This window comes from Bubalus bubalis, chromosome 9 (genome assembly GCF_019923935.1).
Source record: "Bubalus bubalis isolate 160015118507 breed Murrah chromosome 9, NDDB_SH_1, whole genome shotgun sequence".
NCBI classification, from domain to species: Eukaryota; Metazoa; Chordata; class Mammalia; order Artiodactyla; family Bovidae; genus Bubalus; species Bubalus bubalis.
In genome coordinates this window covers 37,044,097-37,068,831 of record NC_059165.1, presented here as the reverse complement: position 1 = coordinate 37,068,831, position 24,735 = coordinate 37,044,097, and the positions used below count along the sequence as shown (strand labels likewise).

The window sequence follows — 24,735 nt, the reverse complement described above, 5'->3', positions numbered from 1 at the left end:
TCCTCTTAAGCTTATTTTGAGTAGTAATTGACATAATACATTGAACATGGCACATGGTAAGCATTTCTTACATGTTGTTGTCATTGTTTTTACTACTACAGGGGCATTATTTATTTCCTGGGACATCCCAAGAGGCACAAGTAGCCTCTCCACCCCTATTAAACTTTGAACTTAGGAAAAGTACAGGAGAGGGTTTTTTGATAAAAATTCTGTAATTCTCTATTCGCCTGTCTTAATTTGTATAAGATGAGAAAATTGGATAAAGCTCCCTAAGTTTCTGTAATGACAATATTGTTCATTCATTTTAGATCCATATTATATATAATAAAATGTCTATTATGCATGGACCAAGTCCCAATAACAATGAAATATGTGCTGACACATGGGCCTTCTTCCTGAAGACAATTTCTTTAACTATATGCAAAGAAGAGAGAGCTGATATTTTTCTATTCAAGTTTTTGACTGATTCCTCATTTTTTGTGTATGTCCCTTATGGATCTGATAACAGAGTAAAATTCAACTCCATCTGTCACCTAGGTTACTGCATCAGCCATCTAATGTACCTTTCTGATGCCAGTTTTGCTGCCTTCTGATTCATTCTCCATACAGCAGAGAAACTTTTTTCCTAACAATTATTTTCCTAAATACAGATGTAATTTAGATTCAATGAACTGTTAAGAATTTAAGTGTTGAGTTTAATTTTCTCAAATGTATGCACCAGGAAAACCACCACCCATTTCTATATAGCCACACACATATTAGTTTTCAATATAATGAACATAAAAAAGAATCAAGCTCTCAAGCACTATGTTAAATGCAGAATGAAAATAAATACAAAGTAGACAAATTTCCTCCTTCTTGCCTCCTGCCTTCTTGCTATAAATAGTTATTGCATTCCTAATACTTGTTTAGCACTGTACTAGGAATTGGAGATTAAAATGGAATAACAGACATCTTCATAATCCTCTTAGACATTGCAGTCTAGGAACAGGCAGATAGTAAATAAACAACTTTCAAATTGTGATAAATGTTACATAACTAAAAGGTGTGATATGGTGAAAAAAGAAACAATCTATAATAGAAAACTCAGGAAAGTCCTATCTGAGTAATGGATAAGAAGTTGCGATTGTAAGCATATTAAAAAAAATTTAGCCATGAAAAGATTGAAGAGAAGCCCTTTCTTATTATGGGTAACAGCAGGTTCAAGGGCCTTGAATAGAGGAAAAATTTGGTGTGGGTCAGGAAATAAAATATAGCCCACATGTATAGAGGACAGTGATCATGGATGAAGAGGTCAGGATATAGGATTTGGGAGGCAAAAGGCTACTTTGTATGGTGTAGTCTTATGGCCATAGTGAATATTTTAAATTCAGGAAAATACTTCATATAATAATACCATCAGTTTTGTTCTTTTGGAAAAAGTGTGCCTCTCTGATTTGGGGAATGGTGAGGGTTGCAGTTTGCCTAATAATTTTAGGTTGCTTGGCAATTAACTAAACTGTTTACCTATAGCTTCCTTAGAATTATATATAGTGTTGCTCTACATCTTGCTGCAAAATCTTAGCAGGAAAAAAAAAAAAAACTATTGATTCTGCTATTATATCAATTACTTAAAACATGGTCATTATTTTGGCATCATTATGAATGCCATAAAATTATGGCACTATGAAATGATTTATATTTAACTTGTGTGTTTAAACATATATTTTTATAAAGATAAATGTTTTGCATCTAAAAAATGGAAAAGATAGTTTAATTCCAAATTAATAGGTTTTCTGGGGAGCAGTTATTGGCCTGAATGATTTTTAAATTTTAACAGATTCTCACAGGGAGCATTAACAAATGTACATTTATTCCTATCCATAAAATATATTATTGAACTTCATCTACATAAAATAGAACCACAGAAGGTAATACTTCTTACAGCTTGAAAGATATACAAAAATCTACACATCAAATAAAAAAAAGAAAAACTGCCATTTTATTAATAAAAAGTTTCCTTTTCCCCAGGAGATTTTTTAGTGCTTAGACTCACTTAGCTCACACTTTAGGAAATTTCACAAAAGTCTCATGTCAAAGAATATTCTGAAAAATTCAGTGATTTACTTTATAGCATAATAGTTTTATTTTTAAGTTAACATACAGACAGCAAACTGACCTGTATCAGTATACAGTTGTATGAATTTTAACACACATGTAAATTCTTATAATTCAGTATCCCAAATCAGGCTGCTGAACAGTTCTACCAGCAGCCACAAAAGTTCCTCCTGTAACCCCTTGTAGCCACATCCTTCCCCCACTCTTAACTCCTGGAAACAACATTCTTACTACTTCCTCACTGTAGTTTTCCTTTTCAGGAATGTCATATGTGTAGATTCAGCATACTGCCTTTGAGAGTCAGCTCAGTTACTGTGGTGTCAGTAAGCACATGAACAGAAGTCCCACATTACATTGAGATAAATGCAAACTAAGACCACGATGTGGTAACACTACACACCAACCAGAATGGGTAAAACAAAAACAATACTGACAAGACCAGGGGTTGGTAAGTATGTGGACCAAATGGAACTCTCATACATTACTGGTGAGAACTAAAAACGGGGATCAATTTGGCAATTTTGTCTAAGAGTAGGCATATGGCTAACATTACTGAACAACCCCACTCTGATTGCATGGGAGGATTGAAAACTTACGTTTTGGAATAATGAATTTTATACTTATGTGATAATTTTTTTCAGAAATGTTTACATAAACATGATCATATCAAGTTTTCCAGACAAAGTAGAGTTTTCCTTTATTTGACTGGAGAATACATTCTTGATTGAATTGATACATTTCTTAATGGCTATATGATCTGCTTTGATTCTACTTGTGACCATTACCTGAGGATATTGGAAAGACTGGATAGAATAATGATAGGGGTAATGCAGGGAGAAGCATGGATTCTGTGGGAGCTCATTTTTTAATGTGTGCAACACGTTTGCAATCTCTTGAAAAAGGTAAAAATTCACTACTGAGAAAAGACAGTAAGTTATTCCCTTAAGACATATTCTTTGCAACATGAATTCACTATCCTATAATGACAACGATGAAGCAGTCAACCTATCGCGTGACAAGGATCTAAATTTGTAAAAATATAAATGACACAAATTGACCTTTTTTCTATCATATAAACTTTTAGTTTCTCTATTAAGCCAGCATGCTGATTTAAAACACCTTTAAGCTTTGGGTGAAGCTGTGATATTTCAAATTCCACTGGGAATTTCTTTTACATTGTTCCAGATTTCTAAGAACAGAAGTAATTTTGGATTTTCTATGTTTACTGCCAGCATGGGACTTTTAAAACAACATCTTCTATATTTTCATAGGCAAAAAAGTAATATTTCCTAGTGCTGAGAATAGTGTTCAGCTCATAGACAATGTCTCTGAGTAATAACAAACGAGTGAAAAAATACACAGCTTCTGGAGTATTCATAATTCTTAATTATGTAAATTTACATGATGTAGAGTAGAGATAAAATGGACTATTCATGTAATGAAGGGAGAGGGAAGGGGAGGAAGAAAAATACTAACAACAAAACTGAAACCTAAAACTTGATTAACTTTTTTAAGTGATTGATAACACACTGATTTTGAGAAAATGTTTTTCTAGTAAGAGCCAAATAATGAAAACTTAAGAATAGGCTTCTAAAAGTGGTCACACCACAGGAACAAATTTCAAATTTGCATGAATTGAACTTAAAAGACTATAGCACAATTTTAGAAAAGAAAAAAAAAAAAAAAAAGAAAATTTTCTTTCTCTAAAGAAAAATTCCCAGACTCATGGTCACTAGGATGTATACATATTGGTAAAATTTCCATGTAAAAATGAAAATTCAGTCAGTCCCCTAAACAAATTTGCTCCTAGTTCCAAACATCTGTATATTAACAAAATGAGGATAATATTTCATTTCTTTCTATGACAGAATAACACAAACTATGGCAATATAAATTGTCCATACATCTAAAGTATATTTGAAAACATATCTGAATACATGTTGATAGTGGATGCATAACCAGGCTTCATTTTTATAAACTGGTTCTCCAGGACCTGTATACTATTTTGGAACTGTTTGACCTCTTGTTCTGGGACCATGAGAAAATACACATTAGTTCTTCTGTCCACCTGTTGCTCCCTTGTAAGTAAGAGGACAACTTTGAATGTTCATATTTATTACCTTCTATTTTGCTAGAAGAGGAAGCAAAACTTGATCAGTTCAGTTCAGTCGGGCAGTCGTGGCTGACTCTTTGCAACCCCATGGACTGCAGCACGCCAGGCCTCCCTGTCCATTACCAACTTCCAGAGTTTACTCAAACTCCTGTCCATTGAGTTGGTGATGCCATTCAACCATCTCATCCTCTGTCTTCCCTTTCTCCTCTCTCCTTCAATCTTTCACAGCATCAAGGTCTTTTCAAATGAGTCGGCTCTTTGCATCAGGTGGCCAAAGTATTGGAGTTTCAGCTTCAACATCAGTCCTTCCAATGAATACCCAGGACTGATCTCCTCTAGGATGGACTGGTTGGATCTCCTTGTAGTCCAAGGGACTCTCAAGAGTCTTCTCCAACACCACAGTTCAAAAGCATCAATTTTTCGGTGCTCAGCTTTCTTTTTTATATATATATATTTTATTATATTTTTAACTTTACAATATTGTATTGGTTTTGCCATATATCAACATGAACCCACCACAGGTATACACGTGTTCCCCATCCTGAACCCTCCTCACTTCTCCCTCCTCGTACCATCCCATGGATCATCCCAGTGCACCAGCCCAAAGCATCCAGTATCGTGCATCAAACTTGGACTGGCAACTCATTTCATATATGATATTATACATGTTTCAATGCCATTCTCCCAAATCATCCCACTCTCTCCCTCTCCCACAGAGTCCAAAAGACTGTTCTATACATCAGTGTCTCTTTTGCTGTCTTGTATACAGGGTTATTGTTACGATCTTTCTAAATTCCATATATATGCGTTAGTATACTATATTGGTGTTTTTCTTTCCAGCTTTCTTCACTCTGTAATATAAATTTATTTATTTATTTTAATTGGAGGCTAATTACTTTACAATATTGTATCAGCATTCTTTATAATCCAACTCTCACATCCATACATGACCACTGGAAAAACCATAACCTTGACTAGACAGACCTTTGTTGGCAAAGTATTGTCTCTGCTTTTGAATATGCTGTCTAAGTTGGTCATAACTTTTTTCCAAGGAGTTAACTGTCTTTTTATTTCATGGCTGCAGTCACCATCTGCAGTGATTTTGGAGCCCAAAAAATAAAGTCTACTACTGTTTCCACTGTTTCTCTATTTGCTATGAAATGATGGGACTAGGTGCCATGATCTTTGTTTTCTGAATGTTGAGCTTTAAGCCAACTTTTTCACTCTCCTCTTTAACCTTCATCAAGAGGCTCTTTAGTTCTTCTTCACTTTCTGCCATAAGGGTGGTGTCATCTGCATATCTGAGGTTACTGATATTTCTCCCTGCAATCTTGATTCCAGGTTGGGCTTCATCCAGCCCAGAGTTTCTCATGCTGTACAAGCAGGGAGATGATATACAGCCTTGATGTATTCCTTTTCCTATTTGGAACCAGTCTGTTTTTCCATGTCCAGTTCTAACTGTTGCTTCCTGACCTGCATACAGGTTTCTCAAGAAATAGGTCAGGTGGTCTGTTTCAGAATTTTCCACAGTTCATTGGGATCCACACAGTCAAAGGCTTGTTATAGTCAATAAAACAGAAATAGATGTTTTATCAGTTCCCCCAAATGTTTTATGCTCTAGAGAAAAATATTACTCTTATCATAGAAAGGAAGATGTGGAACTGATTACAGAGGCATGTTGATAGAAATAACCTTCATATCAAGTTGGAGGTGCTGGTAGACAGAGATCAGTCACATTCTACCATGTGACAATGTTTCTGTTATTGCCTTGCACTGTGATTTAAGTGTTGCATTTTTTTCCTAGCTGTTCAGGTATTTGTCTCCCAAAATAGATGAGATGTGTTTTGATATCAGCATTGTGCTTTGCACATCTTTCCATCTGCAATGGTACTTTGCACAAAAGATTTTCAAATACAGGCTGATTAACTGAAGGATAGAGAAATCTAAATTCACAAGGCTGCTGCTGCTGCTAAGTCACTTCAGTCGTGTCTGACTTTGTGTGACCTCACAGACAGCAGCCCATCAGGCTCCCCTGTCCCTGGGATTCTCCAGGCAAGAACACTGGAGTGGGTTGCCATTTCCTTCTACACTGCAGGAAAGTGAAAAGTAAAAGTGAAGTTGCTCGGTTGTGCCCGACTCTTAGCAACCCCATGGACTGCAGCCCACCAGGCTCCTCCGTCCATGGGATTTTCTAGGCATGAGTACTGGAGTGGGGTGCCATTGCCTTCTCCGAATTCACAAGGCATTATTTCCCAAATTTCACCACCTTCATGACTCTTGCCACATTTCAGTGACACTAGGTTATGTTTTTGCTTACTATTTTTCATAAACCAATGTCTTTTAAATCTAACTTGTGATTGTGCTTAGTCACTAATTCATGTCCTCCTCTTGCAACCCCATGGACTGTAGCCCACCAGGCTCCTCTGTCCATGGAATTCTCCAGGCAAGAACATTGGAGTGGGTTGCCATGCCTTCCTCCAGGGGATCTTTCCAACCCAGGGATCAAACCCATGTCTCCCGCATTGCAGGTGGATACTTTACCATATGAGCCACGAGGGAAGCCCAAGCCATCAGGAAGCTCTTAAATCTAACTAGTTTATTTAATAAACTTAACAAAAGCATTAAACCCAGAAAACAAGTTTCATTTTTCATAATAGAAGAAAACAATAAAGTAAATACAGTGAAGCCACAACAATGTTATCAAGTTTTCATTATACATTATTGTCTACCAGAGGTGTAAAGCTTGCTGGTACTCCTCTTGAGAAAGTAGGTTAGTGAATTAATTGCAGAATGTGGATAATGACACATTACAGATAAACTGAGACTTATCTTTAATACAATTGGATGAGCTAGTAGAAAACTGAAATGAGGAAAACTTTCTAATTATAGATTTCAGTATCATTTAACGCTGTGCATATATGACACTTAAAACTGCTTTGGGTACTAGCAGCTAGTGGCTCAGACTTTGGGAAACACTGATATAAAGTGATCTTAGTAAGACATAGGATCTTGATTCAAAATGATGCTAATTTGAATTTTCAGTATACCTTGAAACACTGTAGTAAGTGACATTTATTTGACTTGCTTGAGAGCAGTTACCAACATGCTCTTTATTCAGAAAAGGAAGTCCACGTAGCTCTGTCACACGCTTGCAGTAGCTCTTCATCTAGGCTGCACCTTAGAGTTAGTGAATATCATTGCTGCCATCTCATCCTAGTCTAATTAAATTAGTATGTTAAGCGGTAAGCTTTCAGCACTGTTATTTTTTTAAGCCCTCTGGGTAATTTTAACATGCTGCCAGAATAAGAACAATTGGTCTGTATTCAGTATCAGACTTTCAGTGTAGGCTGGACATTTCACATTCCTGGTGAATGACAGTCATCATATAAATGAAGAAATTCAGAGTATTTCCTTCTTGAACAATTTTTTGAGGGTAAATAATTATTTTCTTCTCTGATATTAACTTTATAGTTTGCTATCTTCTGTGGTTAAAATTGGTCTTGGATGTCAGTAGTCAGAAAATAGCAAGAAAGGCAAACTTCACGTGTGTTTCTAAAGTGAGGGAGAATGGCCCCCAAACTTGCGTTGGCCTCATTTGTCACCATGTGGTCACAGTCTAATAACAATGCAAGTATAGTGTCTTAAGTTCTGACACCGTGTAGAAAATTTTTTACTGCATAAGAGCAACATACTTGGAGCTCCACTTCAGCTAACTGCCTTCTAAAAATTCTGCATTGGTGTATAGTGTACAGGATGAGTTTTGTCCAAATAATTCAGGTTTTGAAAACGGCTTCCTATTTGCGGCAAAGTGTACACAAGCAAGAACGTGAGAATATTGTTTTTCCTTCTAGTGTATTTTTCATTTTAGTTATTGTAGTCTTCATCTCTTTAGTTTTTCTTCATATTTTCTCTTTGTTAAAAACTTATAACTTCCCATTCTCTGTATCCATTCTTCTTCTGAATTATTTGATCATCTTTAGATCATTTTTCTTTAGTCTTTCTCCAATAGAATGCCTGTCTCCATTTCACTTAGTTTTTCTGGGCTTTTATCCTGTTCCTTCATCTGTTGCCTCATTTTGTCTAAGTTGCTGTTTATATTTTTATGTCTGTGGTAGAATAGTTCAGTTTCTTGACCTTGGAGAAATCCTATGAGTCCCAGCAGAGCAGTCCCCGTGGTCACCCAAGCTATATACTTTAGGAGTTTACCCTAAAAGGTCTCCTTGGGTCCTTCTGCTGTGGCATCTGACTATATGGATGGTCTGGTAGGCTTAGTTGGTCCCGAGTCTGGTTGGTTGTCAAGCCCAGCTTTGTTCAGATGCTGCTGGGCTATTTAGAGTTTAGGCAGCCTGTCTGCTGATGGGTGGGGCCATGTTCCTGCCCTGTTAGTTGTTCGGCCTGGGGCATCCCAGCACTGGCACCCATAGGCTTCTGGGTAGGGCCAGATCTTGGTACTAATGAGTAGATATAGCAGCTGCTGTGTTTCTGCAATACATCATATGCCAGCCTCTAGTCCCCAAAGTGAGCCATAGCTCATACCAGGAGACTTTCCAAGACCAGGTTAGGTCTGGCCCATGCTCCTAACAAATTACTGATCTTGCCCTTGGGTTCCAGGTTTTTGGAACATGTGCATGAGGTTTTTGTGTGCACCGTTAGAGTGAACTATTGTTTTCCTTAGTCCTTAAGTGAAGTGAAGTCACTCAGTCATGTCCAACTCTTTGTGACCCCATGGACTGTAGCCTACCAGGCTCCTCAGCCCATGAAATTTTCCAGGCAAGAGTACTAGAATGGGTTGTCATTTCCTTCTCCAGGGGATCTTCCTGACCCAGGGATCAAACCCTGATCTCCCGCATTGCAGGCAGACGCTTTACCATCTGAGCCACCAGGGAAGTCCTGTGAGGCTCCTGCAATTAAGCCCTGCTGGCCTTCAAAGCCACATGCTCTGTTGGGCTTGTCTTCCATCTACCAGAACATCGGGTTGTGGAACCTGACTTGGGGCTCATAACTCTGACTCCTGTGGAAGAATCTCTCCAATACAATTATTTTCCACTTTGTGGATTTGATTATATTGTGAGTCCACCCCTCCTACCCATCTCACTGTGGTTCTTTCTTTATGTCTTCAGTTGGAGAAGATCTTTTCTGGTAGGATCTTATCTTTTTTTTTCTGTCTTTTTTATTTTTAAAATTATGATAGTATAATAATACATTTACACGAGACTTGGAAAATACAGAACAAAGTTACAGATAGTTCCACTATAGTACTTATTTTTTAAATAGAGAAGTTAAAATTTTTAGTTGGAGTTTCAATATAAGACCCTTAAAAATGAATAGAATGAATATACAGAAAAGTAGAAGGATGTAGTAGACCTGAAAAGCACCATGATAGTTTCCAGTCTTTTTCAGCCATGGTTGTTCCGCAGAGACTTATGGTTTTGGTGTGCTTGTGAGATTACTAAATTTTTCAGATTTGTTTTGCTGCACATGGCAGTATTTCACTAATTTGTATTATATAACACTTCACTATGTAAATATGCCATATTTTATTCGTGCATTCTACTACTTATGTTATATGAATTTCTATTATCAATAATGCAACTGTGAACATTCTTATCCATTCTTGTACCAGATACATTATGCATTTCTTTTTGGATTAAATCTAGTAATAAACTTTCTGGGCAATAGCATTCATATGTGTTCATCATTAGCAGATAATGCCAAAATGTTTTCCTTTCAGCTGTGCATGAGTCCTAGCTGGTCCATATTCTCTCACTTTAATTTAACAAATAAACAACAGCAGCAACAGCAAATCACAGTGAGGGGGCTAGTCCAGAGAAAATGGACTTTAATAATAAGCCTAGAATATGACCTGACATGGACATTTTTTTTCTGTTTACACCTTCTGTTCCTAGTGAGTGCTATGGTTGTCTTCTCCACATTTTCTGTCCTTATCTTAAATATCCCAATTTTCATTTGGTTTCTGAAGTCCATATGTCGTTGGGGATGACGATTTCATCTTTGATACTAGTGGTAGGATATATAATTACACCAAAATAATGAACATAGTCCCATCCTTTAGCTATAGATTTGGTTTCTTATGTATGAATTCATATGTATTCAGGCTGCTGCTGCTAAGTCGCTTCAGTCGTGTCCGACTCTGTGCGACCCCATAGACAGCAGCCTACCAGGCTTCCCGTCCCTGGGAATTCTCCAGGCAAGAACACTGGAGTGGGTCGCCATTTAGTGATTCACAAAATGAGAACTTCTAGGGACTTTTAGAAAACTAAATATCTAGAAGAGTTTATCTCTTTTCATGGATGTACATAAGAGCATACAGGAAAGTTTTTGTTAGCATCTTCTGATCATACAGGCTTTCCTTGTGGCTCAGCTGGTAAAGAATCCGCCTGCAATGCAGGAGACCTGGGTTCGATCCCTGGGTTGGGAAGATCCCCTGGAGAAGGGAACAGCTACCCAATCCAGTATTCTGGCCTGGAGAATTTCATGGACTGTATAGTCCATGGGGTCACAAAGAGTCGGACATGACTGAGCAAGTTTCATTTCAGTTCTGATCATACAGTTAAGCCATCTTTGGGTTGAAGCTGATACCATGGAGGACAGAAGGACAATATAGAAAGAATCCAGGTTGTTAAATGCATAGATGAGAAGCTGAATTGAAGCACCAGGAAGCTTATACTACACTAGGTTTAAAATTATATATCCCTCCCAATTTAGTCTGAATATTCTGATGCTGTTTGCTATTTAGTCACTAAGTTGTTTACAACTCTTTGTGACCCCATGGACTTCAGCCCATCATGCTCTTCTGTCCATGAAATTTCCCAGACAAGACTACTGGAGTGGGTTGCCATTTCCTTCTCCTGGGGATCTCCCTGGCCCAGGGATTGAGCCTGCATCTCCTGCTTGGCAGATGGATTCTTTACCACTGAGTCACCTGGGAAGCCCAAATATTCTGATACTTGCAATAAAATTCATCTTTGCTAATAAAACCCCTCAGTCATTTATTTGATACAGGTCTTCAGCAATTGTTAATAAACAGCTTGCAATTTTACATTGGAATATATACATCTGATAGTTGACTTAATCAAATAAACACATTTACCAACAGCTGCTGCTGCTGCTAAGTTGCTTCAGTTGTGTCCAACTCTGTGCGACCCCATAGACGGCAGCCCCCCAAGCTTCCCCATCCCTGGGATTCTCCAGGCAAGAATACTGGAGTGGGTTGCCATTTCCTTCTCCAGTGCATGAAAGTGAATGAAAGTGAAGTCGCTCAGTTGTGCCTGACTCTTAGCAACCCCATGGACTGCAGCCTACCAGGCTTCTCCGTCTGACCTAATTATCAAAAAATTGAGCATGGTATGAGCTAATGGGGCATCACTGTAAGTAGAACAATTCATCAGAATTGATCCTTAGACATACCCCTACCCTTACTCTAGCCTCTGTGCATGTATATACTCACGTACACACCTGTGCATAGAGCACCCTTCCTGAAAGGTTCTGCACAGGTTCTTACATGTCCTCCCTAGGAGATACAGAATTCCATTGGCCACTAAAGGCCGCATATGAAAGAGCAGCTTGTGCCCCGGTTCTTCTCACTAAACCACAGTGTTTCTCAAGAATCCCTTATCCTTCAGGGATGTACAGAATGAAGTCTCCTCCTCCTATGATCAGATTCTAAGTCCCCTCCACCCCCTGAGGATATATACCTACCTAGCATAGCTGCTCCTACACTTTATACCCAAGTCCACCTTTTGCAGTAGCTAGAGGATGGTCTTTGAAATAAACTTATGCCTTACCACTGCAGCATGCACTGCTTTCCAAGTCATGAAAGAACTTAGAGAGTAAGTTGATCACATCCATTAAGTTAAATTACAAGCTCCACTTTTATTCCTCAGTGTGAGAAGATCAAATCATTGGTATCTGCAATGGCAAGTTTATGAAATTTGAATGTTATTAACTTTGTGCTGAAGGTGCCATACTCTTATTGAACTCAGGCATAAGCGAATTTATTGTCCTAAGAGAAAATGAGCTTGAACAACCGTTTGTTTTAGTTGATCTTACTTTCTGATAAGTGTAAAATTGCAGATTCTTTGGCCCCATTTCCTTTCTCAAGCCCTTGCAGCATAATGGTTAAACATTTTGGTTTTGGCAAACTAAACGACTATTGCAAATATCACTGTTTTTCTTCATGTGTAAAATGGAGATATTTATAGGAGTATCAGGGTTTTGTGAAGTCCTTAAAGTTTATGTGTAGAACATGGTGAATACATAACAATAGCCATTGTTGGTATTATTTATCTTAGGAAAACTAGTCAGAAAAAAATGATTCTTTTCATAATTTTAATTGTAAATTTCATATACACTCATAGAATTTGTAGTTTAGTAGTGGAAACAGACAATATGCACATTGATAAATACACATTATGACAAACGCTGTGAAGCAGTCAAAGGACTGATGAGAAGAGATGAAGGATCAGGTGAGTGACGAAGGCAGAGAAAACAGTAAGGAATGACCTCTACTGAGAAGGTGATTTTTGTGTTGAAAATTGAAAGCTTATAAGGAATAAGCCATGATCAATAGCACTTTGGGAGGTGGAGAGAAGAGATTTTAGGCAGAGAAAGAAAAATATATATCCTGTATTTATGATGCCAGATACCAATGGATGTGAAGATACCCAAGTGAGAAAACAGATGTTTTTATTGTTTCTCATCCAAATGTGTGCTGATATACTGCCCTAAGAAAGTACAATGACTAGATTTTTCTTCCTACAAAACTGAGAGCTTGATTGAATCTGTGAAAATATGAAATACTTGGATTAAAATTTAAAAGTGTATAAACTTCATGATTATCTTCACAGTGTCAAGTATCCAAAATAAGTACCAACATTCAGATATTTAAGATCTACTGTCTAATTGAGAGCAACCTCTCATCTCTTCACTATTTATTTTTTTGTCACTTTTTTCTTAAATTGGTTTTTCTCATTATAAATATGAACTCATTACACTCAAATCATGCATGTAACTGTAAAGATGAAAATTAAAAGTAATATTCTAATTTATACCAGAGAATTTCAGTTGGAAAAGCTAAAGTAGGAAGTTGGAAATCTGTGCTTTTTTAAAGGGCCTACCTCAACACACACACACACACACACACACACACACACACAAACACACAAGGGTAAGCACCCCTGGTTCACTCTGTGACTGAGATTCTCAACTTTTAATATACATGTGAACCGTTTGAAGATCCTATTAAAATAAAGATTCTGATTCAGAAGTCCAGGTTGGCCCAGGGTTCTACATGTCTAGAAATTTCCCAGGAAATTCTCATGCTGTTGGTCAAAGGCTCTTGGTTGGATGGCTTTCTAACAGGTTTGTTTGTATTTTTTTTTAATTTTTCAAAGATGAAAACTTCACCTTTTCTGGCACGGTCTTTTAGGACTTATCACTCAGACTACAAAAAAAAAAAAAATGTTTTTCATTATGATAAGAGTAATGTTAATTTCAGTCCTTTTCCTCTGCAAGATTATATTCAGTTTATAAAGGGTACAAGAAGAAATAATCGCTTCCATAGGCCATTACATTTAGGTAGGTGCCTTTAGCTAGAAGTTCAAGTTTGCTCTCAGCACACACAACTGTTAATCAGTTTTCTTGCATCATTATCAATCTATTTCTGCCCAGGCGTTTTCATGGAGTTCACAGTACCACAGAATGCCTTATCTAATTGTCATTATTACTAGAGCTCCCATCTATAAATGAGGTGGCCTTAACAGCAGAGAATTCTGGAGAAACAGCCAATTTTGAATGAGAGAGATTCTTTTTTCTTTTTTTTTTAAACAAATCTGGAAACAATCCCAGATTATTCATCAGCCCTGTTAATTTAGACCTCAGCTGGGAACACACTAAAGAATAAAAACTTCATTTATTTATAATGTAGGGGTTCATTATTTTTCTTCCTGGATAACATCTGTTTTTAGTTCTTCTCAGCCCGTATTAGATCAAAGCCTGGAAGCAGTGTCTGAAGATTCAGGTTTTAGTTATGAGGTTGAAACTTTTTATATAAATCTACTTTCAGGACTATGTGTCAGGTACTGTGCTAAGCACTTCATAAGCATTATCTTGAAAGTATTAGTCACTCAGTCATGTCCAACTCTTTGAGACCCCATGGACTGTAGCCCACCAGGCTCCTCTGTCCATGGGATTCTCCAGGCAAGAATGCTGGAGTGGGTTACCATTTCCTTCTCCAGGGGATCTTCCCAACCCAGGGATGGAACCTGGGTCTCCTGCAATGCAGGCAGATTCTTTACTGTCCAAGCCACCAGGGAAGCAAGCGTTATCTTGCACAAAAAATGTGATAGAATACTAGTATTAACTCTATTTTAAAGATGAGAACTTTGTGAAGCTTAGCAAGATTAAATCATTTGCCCAAGGTCATAAAAGAGTAAGTGACAGGCAAGATATGAAGCCAGAAGTCAAACCTGGTACTTTCTAACTCCTGAGTATATGCTCTTAATTCCTCTACTCCACTTTACCTCTTTGTGGCTAAGTAGGCATCCTAAAGTATGACCAAATCTGTCACTGAAACTTTCACCTGAGATAATCTATTTGATTACTATTTTGGCATCCAACAGATGATGACTCCAAGAGAATTACTACGTGAAATTCTAGGAAGTAGTATTCCTTTAAAGAAGTATCCCTTATCTTTTCACTTAATGTATTTTTCCTCCTGGTTTTCCAGAAAATAGGAATAAACGTAACATGGCACCATCATACTTGGATTATTTATTTGCTAGTATGAGTACGTACTGTGAATAAACATAGCTATTTAATATATATCTCCTTTCCTTGAAGAAACTTTGGGAGGGTACATTTTTTCAGAGAGGAAAGAGGGAGTGAGAGAGAGAAGCTTCGGGGGAAAGGAAGCAATAGGTTGAGATTCTTTAGAAAATGCACTTTTGCCTGAACAAATTAAACAGTGATAAAATTTCATAATGATGACATCCAACATCCAGTGGGTCAACTACATTCTTTTCTCAATGAGTTATGAGAAGGATTTGAAATTTTCTTTATCAAATAACTTTTTTTTCTTCTTAAACTAGTAAGATTCAGGTCATAGGATTAGAACTCTATTACACAGGGTTCATCAGTGCTCTAGAGAAATGATGAATTGAGGCTTAAGAGGAATTTTCCTAGCAGACAACTGCTCTCTGCCTGCACTGAAGTAGTTTTGAGTGCTGGCTGAAGCTTTGTCCAGCCCCTCACACATACCCTCTGTGGGTGATCTATGAAATTCAAATTTTGTTTAAGTTCTTATGCTAACTGAAGTACAAGATTTAAGATTGGCTATGTTAGGTTTCATGAGAGTGTGTGACTCAGTTTTTATGTTTCCTATTGTAAAGCTTTGAAGGGATAAAAAGATTATTTACTTACTAAGTTGATCCATGCCAGTGATTACTTTTAAAACTTCATCTCCCATCCTCATTCTCAAACCAAATTAATCACAAAATCAGCTTCACTTATCATCTTTAGTCATCTATCTGTCTATACATACAAATATATATCTGTGTGTGTGTGTGTGTGTATATATATATATATATAGACAATTGAGTATAATACATGGTTTGAGAATATGATGTGTATTCAGGGTCATGTGACAGTGATTTAATTTCTGACAAGATTCATTCTTACCATATCTTTAAGCAAATAAACTGAAGATGAGGATCGGTATGAGAAAGTATTTTGTAATTTTTAATTTCACCATAAACATCAAAAGTAACCAATATTTACTGAGTATTGATGAAAATGAAAATGGCAAGGTTTGCACTCCACTAGGTCTGGAAACTATGATCACCTTATGTGTACGTGTGTGCCGTGGGCAGGGGCATGGAGTTTGGGGCAAGGAGGAGACAAACTATAGGAATTTCAATATCCTTCCAAAATCAGCCTTAGCTTCGGGTTTAGTTGTGGGTTTTCTGACAGGTTTTGGCATAGAAAACCGAATCACAGAATATTATGTCACTTTTTGATCATTCAAAATAGATAATTTGATTTCTATGATTATATAAATAGTACATTAACCATTAGTATGAATTTCCAGCTTAGGAACTTTTACTACAATAAAGAGTGTTTTAAAGTCTACAGCTACATCTTTCTTCATAGTACCAGGTTCTTAGCAATCAAGGATAAATGAACCACCCTTGCTTTCAGTGCAAGGGAGGGGAGAAAAGTACACATACACACACCCCGGGGGAAGAAAACGCAGCAAGACTGAGGCTCTCCTTAGTAGTTCAGTTGAGGAGCAAGAGATTTGTCTGGTGGTGTGTGGGAGTGAATCTAATTATCAGCCTCTTATTTCATTAATAGGTTGGAACAAGTTAACTTCTCAAAGGAGAAAGAAGTAGACATTATGCCTGAACGCCTAGACTAGATTATGATCATTTAAGCATAGCTTTCAGCAAAATTCTTGTGATTTTTTTCTTAATAAGTGCTATGTGAAGTTGGGCAGGTGGACCGGAAGAACATCAACTAAGGAAAAGGCAAAGATAACTGGTAAAGCATATTTATAGATGGGAGGACAGAGCATTCTGGAAAACCGACGAGTACGCCTGAGTAGATTTTAATCTACCTCTGTGAAGTTTGATTAGCTAGACTAACCCTCAGCTGAGAATTTCCCTGCAATCCATTGTAACACACTCCCCCCACCCTGCTTTGGTTCTCATTTTCCACCAATGGTCTGTGACTAAAAGTCAACTTGGATGGAGTCTATGTGATTCTTGATCAATATTTTTTTTTTTCTCCTTAGCCTCACTAGACAAAAATCTGATGATGACTATGAAGATTATGCTTCTAACAAAACATGGGTCTTGACTCCAAAAGTTCCGGAGGGTGATGTCACAGTCATCTTAAACAACCTCCTGGAAGGATACGATAATAAGCTTCGACCTGATATAGGAGGTACGTTAAAGCCTCTTGTGATGTGGGTTTTATACAAACGAAGAGGCCTACCACATTAGAACAAAGCATCAGCCTATTTCAATAACCAGAAGGATATAAATGATACTTTTACTAAATGTAAAAATAATGAATAAACTGCATTCAAGTCTGGGAGTAGATGGAGGATCAATAAGTTCAAAATAAGGAAAGATGATTTTCAAGCTAACTTGAGAAATAGCAATTTAAAATTTCCTAGACTGAGAGACTTGGAGAAGGCAATGGCAAGCCACTCCAGTACTCTTGCCTAGAAAATCCCATGGATGGAGGAGCCTGGTAGGCTGCAGTCCATGGGGTCACTACGAGTCGGACGCGACACTTTCACTTTTCACTTTCACACAATGGAGAAGGCAATGGCAACCCACTCCAGTGTTCTTGCCTGTAGAATCCCAGGGATGGCAGAGCCTGGTTGGCTGCCATCTATGGGGTCGCACAGAGTCGGACATGACTGAAGCGACTTAGCAGCAGCAGCAGCAGACTGAGAGACTATAGAAAAAAAAAGTGACAGCTTCTTTATGAAGTAACACCAAAACAAGTACACACCTACTGTATAGCATAAGGATCTCTACTCAATCTGTAATGACCTAAATGAGAATAGAATCTAAAAAAGAGCGGATATATTTGTATGTATAACTGATGAACTTGGTTGTACAGCAGAAACTTACACAACATTGTAAATCAACTGTACTCCAATAAAAATTAGTTTAAAAAAAAAAGAAAGGAAGGACATACTGATTATCTATAGCTGTGTAACAAGCACAAAATCTCAGAGTTATAGAGTAATAAGCATTTATTTGCCACTTTGCTGGGGGTGGCCTAATCTAAGGTCAGCCAGGTTGAGGCCGCTCATTTAAGAAAGCTTTACTCTCATTCTCCTCCTGGGACTAGCAGACTAGTTAGGAGTATCCTTTTAGTGATGATAGCAAAGAGTAAGAGAAAAAAATAGACGCTCATAAGGCTTAATGCTTGGAATTAGAGCTAGCACACTCACCTTTGTCCATATATATTAACCAGTGTGAATCAAATGGTCATGCTCAAAGTTCAGAGTCAGAGAAATAGCGTCACTGATGTGAAGGCAAGGATATAGGTCCCCCACAGAGAATTAGAGCATGGCACTTTAAGGAAAATGGATAAAGATGAGGGAGGTGTACTTATTGAATTGAAGCCCAGAATGATGTTATGAATCCTTGTTCATTAAATATTAAATGAAAATGGAGCGCATTCATTAGACCATGGATGTAATACTACAAGATTTTTACTATCAGTCCTCTTTGACAAATAGGTGTGTATTGGGTTTCCATATGGTTTTCTCATTTGATGAGTCACGGAATTCATTAAATCATTGAGGAAGATTGATTTTGTGTTGGCTAGAGGTGAATGAGGATAAAGTGGTCATAAAAGGAATCAACAGGGAGCAATATTTCAATAACAATTCATAATACTTGTTGCTTTTTATGTCTACTTCATATTTCTAATGCAGTTTATTCTCTAGGTCACACAATAGTTATTTATTTTTCTATATGGGGCATGTCAGGTTACAATGCCCAAATCGATTCAAGAGCTTTAAGAAAAAAAATAATAAAAGTCATGATATATGAAGAAGGAAGAAGAAAATCTGTGCAATACTTTCTTATTACTTATTAATTTTTATATAGTCTTAGAAAGAAAGTCAGTTTCAAAACTGTGCTATGCTTAGTTAATGCCTTAATGTGCTTAAAAGGAGATATTTCTTTGAAAGCAAATAGCTAAATGTAGTGAATTAGTCACTAACTCCACATTAGTTGTGAATAAATCACTTCTAATGTAGCAAAATAAATATTTCTAGAATAACAAGGGCTAAAGCATTAAAACATTATGCTTCTTCATATGCATATATTTCTATGGTTCTCTTTACAGTGAAACCAACATTAATTCACACAGACATGTATGTGAATAGCATTGGTCCAGTGAATGCTATCAATATGGTAAGTTTCTAATTGTTTATGTCATTAACAAACTAGAGAGGTAGTGTGTTATCATGGAAATAACAAGGACTATCCTTACAAAAAAATTGGAAGAGAGAGAACCTTTCATATCTTTTTTTTCCCTCTTGTAATATAATTATTTTTAATGATCTGTATTAAAAATTAAATGTGATCATGTGTATAAAATTAACTTGTGTAAAATGCTATAATCTTAAAATTCAACACTCATTGCTTATTTGGTAGGTACTGCTTACTATAAAGTAAAATATAGTGCTTTACTGTGTTTTAGAATATTCATGGTGTGGAGAGGTCATACTTCAAATCAGAATTGTTTCTCAGAGGAGAAATAGTGCATTAGATTTAACAACAAATGTAACTTTATTTTTTTTATAAAGCTTTCTATCAAAATCTGAAATAACAAATTAGCTTGGAGTGGAAGACGGTAGAGTAGAATAGAGTAGAACAATGTAACGTAATGTTAGTGATAGTGTAACTTTAAAACACCATTTACCAAATAAGCAATAAGGACGCTCTGCTGAATCAGATATGAGAAACATTTATTGCTCTCAATGAGGCTGATTAAAAAAACTGTACCACCACCTGCACCCTCCATGCAAATAGGTTTGCTTGTTTAACCATGAAACAAATGGCAACATGTTTCTCAGACTGTTTAGAATTATGATGAAGATTGTGAGCATCTAAGAAGAATCAGCTATACATGTAGTTTATTTTAACACAAAACTTATGATTTCAGGAATACTGGTACCCAGAACTACTGTCCCAGCATCATAGTTTATGAAATGATGGTTTAAAGACTTTTAAAACGTGTTTGTGTTGGCCAAAATGTAGGTCAGAAATTCTTGAGTTACTCTATCTACTGGCACAGCAGGTTCCCCTTTCATTACTTGTGGACTGCAAATATAGAATTAAATCGTAAACAAAGTGGTGTGATTTACCCCAGTGGAAATGCAGCCAGTTCCAGTGAGATACAGGGCAGGAGTGCAAGGATACAATCCAGAACAACAGAAATCAGGCAAAGGAAGAAGGTTCTAGTCTGATCCTGACAAGCTGTGTTTCTTAGGCAAAGAAATAATCTCCCTGTGGTTTCTGGTGTTGGTTTCTTTTTTTCTTTTGATGTGTATTCTTCATCATAAATGGTGATGGGTCAAGGGGATTAAATTAGGAAATGTGGATAGTTTCTATTCTTCACCTCTCATATTCTAAGGCCGCTAGGGTCATGCTCTAAGAACACTAAGGGTTTTTTCCATTAATTTTCTCATGTGTATACAGATTAAAATCGAGCTGTAAAATAATACTAAATAAAATCTAAATATGACAGCCAAATAGATCTTGGGTGTTATGGCTCCAGGTCTAATTCACATCAAACTTTCTTTTCTTTAATTAAAGTCAATCATGTACATGAGGGTACTCATTAGAGTCACTTGTCATCCTAGCACTTTTTGAATATGTTTTGTGACAGATTAGTCCAGTAATAAAGATTATCTCTTAATTGGTCCATTTCTTCTTGTTTAGAAAAAAAGACAATTGTAATAGTAAAAAAATAAAATTAGTTACCTTACACTGAGTGTTTGCCATCTGCAAGACAGGGCACAAAGTCTTTTTTGTATAGGGTGTATTCCCCTTTTCTATCTTCACACTGCTTAGATCTTCTGGTGGCCTCAATTTATTGCGAGGCAACCTAAACTCCAGAGCTCTAGTTTAGAACAGTTTTTGAGTGTTCTGGACTTTGCTTTACTCTGTAGCAGTGGCTTTTTGAACCTGACTATTTCTTCAAAAGACAATTGGCAATGTCTGGATATAGTTTTGGTTGTCACGACTTGGGGGTGGGATTTTTTGTTGGTGCTATTGGCACTTAGTGGGTAGAAGCTAAGAATGCTAGTAAACACCCTAAAATACACAAAATTGCCCCCACAACAAAGAATTAGCTGGCCAAAAATAACATGTGAAACTCTTCCCCATAAATACCAAATGCAAACAAGTGTATCAAGGATATGATCTTTTGCCAGAATTCATTTACACAGGTCTATTTGTTCATAATGTATTAACTTGTCTACAAAAGATGGGTGAGTCTCCTTAGCCAAGCTTTTGCTTTCTTTTGGATCATTCAAACCTAAAGTAACTTTGCTTGGTATTGGCAATGAGATCATAAATGATAAATACAAACAAGTGGCCTATAATACAATCCTACTATATTAAAGATGTTCCATTTCACCTTTTTGTTTAAAACAGGAATATACAATCGATATATTTTTTGCCCAAACATGGTATGACAGACGTCTGAAATTTAACAGCACCATTAAAGTCCTCCGACTGAATAGCAACATGGTGGGGAAAATCTGGATTCCAGACACTTTCTTCAGAAATTCCAAAAAGGCTGATGCACACTGGATAACCACCCCTAATAGGATGCTGAGAATTTGGAATGATGGTCGAGTGCTCTACACTTTAAGGTATTCTTTTGGAAAAGTAAATGAGTAATTGTTGGGAATACAACAAAGATCAATTACGTTCTCTTAGAACAAAAAGAGCTAAGATGTCAAACCTAAATCAGGATTGGCATGCTTGAGCAAAATAATATGTGATGCTACAAAATTAGTTTGGTGTTTTTTTTCTCTTATCAATGAACTTTTTCAAAGGATATAATTAAAACATTTTCTGTGACTGATGTAGGAACTCTTTTCTCACAGGGCTATGAATTTTCCCTTGCCTTTATGAGATCACCTAACCTTTATACCAGTCTTGGCTTTTATGTGTATGCCCTGCTACTTTAAAATATGGACACTAAAAAATAGTCATCCTTAGGAGTTGATATGCTTGGAAATGTTTCTGTTTCAAAGGAAAAAACCATTACTAAAGGAGAATTTTTGATGTGGAAATCTATCTGTACATCCTTTTCTTTTTAGCTGCACAATGGCATAACTAGAATGAATTCCATCTCCCAACATCTACTCCCCACTACATTGATAGGCTATTTGACTTCTTTTTTAATTTTTTTTGCTATTTTTGGAATAGATATTCTTGGGGAAAACTTTAAAAGGAGGTATCATTTATTTTCTGAACTTAAATATTAAGCCAACATTAGACAGGTTTTTGACTTAAATTAATGCCATCATCTTAGCACTTCATAATTGATACATTTAAATTTTTTATGTTGAAGTTTCTCATGGGTGAGAGTATATTATGAAGTCAACATAATAGATAAGTACACGCACTTAAGAATCAGACAAATCTGGCTTTGATGATGAGCTCTGTATCATACTGTGCTGTGCCTAGTTGCTTCAGCTGTGTCTGACTCTGTGCGACCCTATGGACTGTAGCCTGCCAGGTATCTTTGTCCATAGGATTCTCCAGGCAAGACTACTGGAGTGGGTTGCCATGCCTTCCTCCAGGGGATCTTCCCAACCCAGGGATCAAAGCCCCGTCTTCTACATCTCCTGCACTGAAAGGCAGGTTTGTTACCAATAAGGCCACCTGGGAAGCTCCTGAATCGTATTATATTATTTGTAGGTATTAGGGCAATTCTCCAGGATTTCTACAGGAGTGGCAACAGTTCAGAATATGTACAGGACTAGAGGCAGCTATCTGGTAGCAGGGGTCTAGCTGCTAGGAGTATCCCAAAGTTTTATTTGTATGGTAAGTATGATGTTTTTACTTAGTTACATTTTTATTTAGAGGAATGAGGTGAGAATTGATGGGGATTATTGGCAAAAGAGGTACCTCTACTGCCATGACATATGCCCCTACCCTAGTACTACAACTGAGCACCTTTAATTTATTTTAAATTTCTATAAAATAGAGTTAATGACTCTTACTTTACAGAGTGGTAATAAGGACTAAATGGGGTGATATGCAAAGTGTTTAACTGCTGCTGCTGCTGCTAATTCACTTCAGTCATGTCCGACTCTGTGCAACCCCATAGATGGCAGCCCACCAGGCTCCCCCATCCCTGGGATTCTCCAGGCAAGAACACTGGACTGGGTTGACATTTCCTTCTCCAATGAATGAAAGTGAAAGTGAAGTCGTTCAGTTGTGTCTGACTCTCAGCGAACCCATGGACTGCAGCCTACCAGGCTCCTCCGTCCATGGGATTTTCCAGGCAAGGGTACTGGAGTGGGGTGCCATTGCCTTCTCTGGTGTTTAACATCAGTCAGTTCAGTTCAGTTGCTCAGTTATGTCTGACTCTTTGCAACCCCATGAATTGCAGCACGCCAGGCCTCCCTGTCCATCACCAACTCCCGGAGTTCACTCGAACTCACGTCCATCGAGTCAGTGATGCCATCCAGCCATCTCATCCTCCGTTGTCCCCTTCTCCTCCTGCCCCCAATCCCTCCCAGCATCAGAGTCTTTTCCAATGAGTCAACTCTTCGCATGAGGTGGCCAAAGTACTGGAGTTTCAGCTTTAGCATCATTCCTTCCAAAGAAATCCCATCTATCTATGTTTAACACAGAACCTAATAAAAAAGTAAACACAAGCAGACATTTAAACTATTTGTATATATTTTCAGTAATAAATATAAATAATGTGATTCTTCTAGATCTTAGCATCCAGGATCTTATAGCTTCAAAATATTTCATGTTAAATGCCCTTATGTACATTTTATGCCATATGTAATATTCAAGATATAAAATTCAATACTTTAAACTGGATCCATAGCTCTTGTCATCAGAGTTACATCAGTTAGTAGGAAAAACAGTCACAATTGCAAAAGAAATTCATTGCATATGTTTTGATTTCATCATGGGTTTTATTAAATTAGATGTGAGGTAAAGATTGGAATTAGAATCTAGTGGAAATCAAATTTTGTCTGCTAAATAAGAGCTCAGTCTAGCTTTTGAAGTATTAAGATGCTATCTGAAGTCCTTTTATCATTCCATAATATTATGGTTATTTTTTCACTTCTATTAACTTAGAGAAACACTATACAATATTTAATTATGGAAGCCACCTCAAAATTATCACTCATGAGATTCATTCAAGATTTGAATGAGTTTGCTAATCTATATAAAGAGATGATTTCATTCTTATTGCTTATCTATAATGAGTTACAAATGTATATATATGTGCATAGATATATATCTGTGTAACTATCTGCAATCTATATTATCTTCAATTTTAACAGTTCCAGTTTAATTTGGAGAAATGATACTAATAAAATATCAAATTTAATTATAATTTCACTTATGAATAAAGCTTATCTTTTCTTTGGAAGAGCATGTAATTACTGAGTGACAATGATAAAAACTTGCAGCTTTGGAGACACAGTCTTGGGCTCACATCTCAACCATGACACTAGCTTTGTCACTTCAGACAAGTCTAAGTACAATAAAGCCATAATAACACTTACTAAATGAGAGAAAAATTCACCTTACCTAGTGCCATGCCGACAATTAAGGGCTCAATGATGATTAGTTATATCTTAGGACCAGTAATTGCCCTATTATACCATAGAAAAATTAAATTTATGCTGAACTTATAACATAAAAGGTTTATAAAACAAATTTTTTATGTTAAGATTGATATCTGTAATTATAAGAAGTATA

General features: G+C 36.9%; 1 protein-coding gene across 3 annotated transcripts in view; it reads left to right on the top strand.

The window, feature by feature from the left end:
* Nucleotides 1–24,735, top strand: part of GABRG2 (gamma-aminobutyric acid type A receptor subunit gamma2) — a 204,628-nt gene that overhangs the window by 75,527 nt on the left and 104,366 nt on the right. For all 3 annotated transcript variants that reach the window (XM_044947360.2, XM_006062396.4, XM_006062397.4), the window contains 3 exons: nt 17,022–17,173; nt 19,106–19,173; nt 21,424–21,644. In XM_044947360.2, coding sequence (XP_044803295.1) covers nt 17,022–17,173; nt 19,106–19,173; nt 21,424–21,644 — 441 coding nt within the window. The remainder of the gene's footprint in view (nt 1–17,021; nt 17,174–19,105; nt 19,174–21,423; nt 21,645–24,735) is intronic.